Genomic DNA, 5,260 nt, shown 5'->3' with positions numbered 1-5,260 from the left:
TTTTTTCATTTCAAAACTGTAATCATTTTCAAGCTAATAAAACTAACAAGCTCCATCCTCCAAATCCTGAGTATTAGTTTGGCTCCCATTCCTTGTGAATTGACATCGTCGTTTCCTCCACTCCCTCTTTTGTGTTTTCGGCTTCCTTAAAAAAAAGAAGGATCCTTTCCTGGCTAGCACTAAACTTGACAGCAATTGAGCAAACTCTTTCCTCTCTTGGAGTTATTTAACATTCATCTTGTGTGAATCACTATTGAAGGTTGAACAATTAGACAGTTTGAGGCTTGTTACGACCCAAGCTTGGTGGAAAGAAGTTTTAAATAACTATAGTGTTGCGGCTTCTTGATTTCAACATTTAAGGCACACATGTACTATTTTCAACCAACTAGGTAGGATAATTTATATTAAACAAGCAAAGATAATCTTACTTGAGAGAATAGTTTTAAATTTCCACTTCTCATGTATTATGAACACATGATTTTTCCCAACACTTCAAATTTGGTTGATGTGTCTTTTGGTTTGAAGTACAATCCCATTTTTTTTATGTTGCTGCTAGAACCAATTTCATTTCCCCTTTTCTTTTTCAAGTGTAGAACCTCTCAAAGGGATTAAGCAAAGGTCTTCCCTGTATTAATATTCTTATAATGATATTTCTTAGAAAGGAGAAGTAAAAGGATGCAAAGTTATCTCATCCAAAGAGACATCCTAACCCATTGGATCAAAAAATCTCCTCCCTTCCTTCTGATTTTTTCCGACTAAAACCAGTATGATTTTTTAGTAACTGAACATCAAATCAGACAGACAAGAATATTAACAGAGTCCTGATAGCTTGCAGAGCAGAAAAGCAGAAAAGTTGCTAAGGAAATACATTAGTTAGTTCAGCAGCAGAAGCAGGGAACTTCCTACCGCCATCAAAAGAATGATTAGTTAAAAATCGTCATTTTATGCAAATATTGTAAATCAAGTCTTCTGGCTACTGTTTAAAGAAATTTTGGCAAATGTGGATGTCCAAGTTCGTCATCAATCATCATGGCCACCACCTTTAATTGTCATGTTCTGATTGGAGAAGACAAAGTAAATTGTTTAGCTTTTTGTAGCTGGTACAGAGGATAACAATTGCAGAAAGCATATGGCGCCAAACAAGGAAATGGAATGCTACTTTTCTCCTCTTTCTTTTAGGTACCACTGATTCCCTGGAATAGATATTGTCTCTCTCACCCAGAGGCATAGCATGAAGGAGGATTATGAACAGTCGCACAGCTAACTACTGTCAAATTTTGACCATTTATGCAACATGGATGTTATGTTTAGACAAATGAGCCTAGGGCACAAGGGCATGAGATTGGACCTTCCTTGGCAACTGCTTACAGCGCAAATATATGGTGTTCAGTATTGCAATGTTCTACTAGAAACACATAACTTAGCAGGAAAAAAAAGACCAAAATCTGCACAGAGCATTATCTAATCCTACCTGAAGCAACTTGGACACTTAACACACAAGAAGTAGATGATGTTGAAAATTGAACATGCCAAACATACCATCGTTCTCTCTTTAACATTTTCATACAACAACCAGCACACAGACGATGACTACTCTATCCTGATGAGGGTACAAAGCCTACATTTTGGTAGAACAGTTATCCTATTCACGCTGTATGATTTTCTTAGAGCAGTGCACTCAACATCTCATTCCAAATATCGGGCACTCCAGGGAGGCACCAGTGGCTACAGTCAGAGGAAAATTCTCTCGGGTGCTGCCTATCTGCTTGGTTCAAAGCCCTTCTGTAGACAGAAGGATGTCCATCTCTCCGGAAAGCTGACATTGTTGTAATGTCATGTAGATATACTGGAAATCTCATTCTTCTTAATACCCCTTGTAGCACTAGCACTTGTTCAGGAACATGTGGGTGACTGAAAAATGCAAGGGGACTTTTCTGGTTATAGCATTTCCAACCATTGTCTCTGCAATGAAAATCAGCTATATGTTAAGATAGCATTAAGAAATAAAGGAGCTGAAAGTGACATGAACTTAGGATTTGTTGATACCTGTTATGCCTAGGAGACATGCTTCTGAAAATAACTCTGGTCTTCCGAGGGTCAAGATTCAAATCTACCCACTTTGCCCATGTAGTGAGCCCTTTCTGGTATGCAATCATTGGGTTCATGTTTTTATACAGTGATTTTCCCTCCATGTAGTAATCCCACCTGCATTTGGGTTGTTGGAAGATAATTTTGCAATCACTTACTGCTCAGAATACTCACTACATGCATAAAATCTTTGAGAAAATTTGAAAATGAAGAAACGCATGAAATTTGGTCAAAATTAATAATTTGGGTCAATTTGTTTATACTAAATCCATAACAATCTATATTAAAACATGTCATTGGAAAAAATTTTGTTTTCCTTATAACTTCACCCCTAGAAAATATAGATGCATAGCTACATTTGCACAGATGAAAATTATATAGAAATATGAGAAGAGTATAGTTGTCAAATGTATCTTACGAACTCCATTGGTCAGAATGAGTCCACCAGTGTGCTGAGTCAAACACAAGAACATCAACTCCCCTCCAATATCTTGCATTCTCCTCAATCATATCCAAGTGCAAGACTCTCTTGTTTTGAGGTCCTTTCTTCAGTTCCACAAGCAGTGGAGCCCAAGAAAACTCAATTGATGTCTCAAAGTCCTAGAAACAACATGCTATGTTACTAATCTTCCAGAAAAAGAGGACAAAAGAAATTCAATGTACCATTTGCTTGTCCGGCAGGACAAAGGAAAAAAATGAAGTTCAAGTTTGGGATCCTCTTATACCTCCGACTTCATATTTAAAACCGAAGCAAGCTAATATATTCATTCACTTAGATATGTTTGCACATATGCATAAAGAGAATAGCTTACCAGGGCATGGAAGGCCATGGAAAGACCACTGTAGGTCACCTTTTTATGGCCCGTGGGTATGACTCCCTGCACTAGGCAGACCAGACTCTCCCACTGGTTCCTCATAATGGAATCACCTACGAGCATTATTCTTTTCCTTCTCATCTTTCCAAGAAATTTCAGTGCATCAAACCTGAATCAGAAAAGCAGGTGAAGAAAAATTACTGAAGCATTAATGCCTGGCACAAATGGAAGAGTACCTTGTCTAGTTTTAAGTTTTAAGTTTGAACCAACGGGTAATAAACGAATCCATTAATTATCACACCTGCTGTCACCATCCAACTTTTATTCTAATTACATTGATCATGATCTAAATTCTAACCTGCCTGGAAAGAGAATCAAACCCAGAACCTGCATCTCTGTTATGTCTAATCTAAATTCCTTTTCCATCCGGCCGGTTAAAGTAGAAACTAATTCTTTTTAAGTACAAGAGATGATGCAAATTAAGCTTGTAAACTGTACGTACTAGAGGTCTGAACTCTATAAGTACACGAGTAAGTAAGTACTGAGCTAAAAACGAAGTTGATATATAGTATTATATTCAAGTGGGTACCTTGGAAGAGAACAACCATTTGGCTTCCATTTCCACTTCTCATAGCCAGAATCGGGCCTTCCATTTCTTTGACAAGTTACTGCAGTACTAAGATAGGGGCAGTTTGAATCATACAAGGGATATGATTGATCATAAACCCATTTCCCAACTGAGAAATCACATCTCCCATGCGATTCCTGAGGCCTGGTTTGCACCATAACAACGTCTTCATTCTCTTCACTGTTGAGCCACGACGATGACTTGCCATGAAAGAAACAAACAAAAAGGCTGATGAAGAAGAGGGCCAAGTGGGTTTTAAGCCTGGCATTAGTAGCCATTGAAGAAGCCAAATGGGAATGGGAATGGGCGAGCACAGAAGCATATCAAATGCTCTTATTTTAAAGTTGTCAACAACGCAGGTTTCATTAAGGCATGAATTGCGGTAACATGGACCACATGTACTGGAAAGTAAAAGTGTCTTCTTTTCCACTCATTGCCAGTTTCTTCTTTCCTCCTTCATCCTAGAGGCTAGAGGTAAAGCAGTTTGGGTCTTCAAGCCATTTTCTTATCAGTATTCAAGAGTCCCCTCCTCTTTTTCCTTTCACCTTTCTACGTTGTGCTGACCATAATTTGAGAAAGGAAGGTTTGGTGGATAAGCTCGTAAAAGTTGATTGGAAGATAAAAAGTCAAATTAAATTTGGTCCCGTGACTTGCGGATTTTAACTTTTAAAGGCCATGCATATGATTTCTTAGTGCCTTTATTCGTTTTGGCTAAATACTAAAACAGGGTCATTTACTTCTGCAAATCCCTCAAATAAGTTTTCATCTTCCTAGTGTATTCAATTCAACCCTTGAGTATTATTATTATTTTTGGTCAAGCTCTTATTTTGCATGAAGACCATTAAAATTCGTTATTTTTATCACGTCAGCCTATACATGGTTGCTATCTCTACCATGTAAACATCTCCATGGCATGCAGTTGGCAAAAGAGGATTTTTTAGACATTGATGTGTCATTCCATGTATATCAGTGCTACATGCTAATTTAGAACGAATTTTAATAATTTTTCACGTGAGCACTGATTTAAAATGATAATGACCACGTGGATGTTGACGTGACGAATACAACAGATTTTAGTGATTTTCATGTAAAATAAGAGTTTAATTAAATAAATATGATATTTTAAGGGCTTAATTGGATGATATAAAGTATAAGAACTTATTTATGAGATTTGAGAAAGAATAGGAACCAGTTTAGCATTTTAACCTTCAATTTCTTTGCTTTGGATATCTTTCAAAAGAGAAGAATAATCATAACATCAGCAAATGCAAGCAAGCATGCCGGGTCTCCCTAAGACCCACCTTTGTTGTTATGTATTTACCTTTTACTTTTTGTGTCAAAAGTTTACCTAACCATATGGATACATGATTATATAGGTAAGTTTCAATTACTGTGTTGTTTCTTGATGGTATGATGCCTAAGTTTATACCGGTCAAAACTATTTTCATACGATTATTTTGACTCTTTAAATGTTCCTCATTTTTAATCTTGAGGTACAATCTTTTCTCCCCCCTTTAATGTTTATTATTGAACATTTTCTGTAATTGGGTTTAATATATTTTTTTATATAATTTTTTACCAAAACATTTAATCCTAGATTTTGGAGTATGGAAGATTGTGGACAACTCTAATCGGTACTCCAAATGAGAAGGAACAAGAACCAGTTCAAGAGTGAATCCAGAACTAATTCCTTAGAGGCTTTTAAGCAATTGAGATTGGCATTTAAGTA

General features: G+C 36.7%; 1 protein-coding gene across 1 annotated transcript; it reads right to left on the bottom strand.

The window, feature by feature from the left end:
- LOC18586812 (protein trichome birefringence-like 36) lies at nucleotides 1,458-3,995 on the bottom strand. The gene is made up of 5 exons (XM_007010374.2): nucleotides 3,493-3,995; nucleotides 2,901-3,072; nucleotides 2,507-2,688; nucleotides 2,047-2,205; nucleotides 1,458-1,962 (listed from the first exon to the last, which is right to left on the bottom strand). The coding sequence occupies exons 1-5, from the start codon at nucleotides 3,807-3,809 to the stop codon at nucleotides 1,665-1,667; spliced, it is 1,128 nt and encodes a 375-aa protein (XP_007010436.2). The 5' UTR covers nucleotides 3,810-3,995; the 3' UTR covers nucleotides 1,458-1,664.

The sequence above is a fragment of the Theobroma cacao genome, chromosome 10 (assembly GCF_000208745.1).
Source record: "Theobroma cacao cultivar B97-61/B2 chromosome 10, Criollo_cocoa_genome_V2, whole genome shotgun sequence".
NCBI lineage: Eukaryota > Viridiplantae > Streptophyta > Magnoliopsida > Malvales > Malvaceae > Theobroma > Theobroma cacao.
This window is presented reverse-complemented; position numbering and strand designations above follow the sequence as displayed.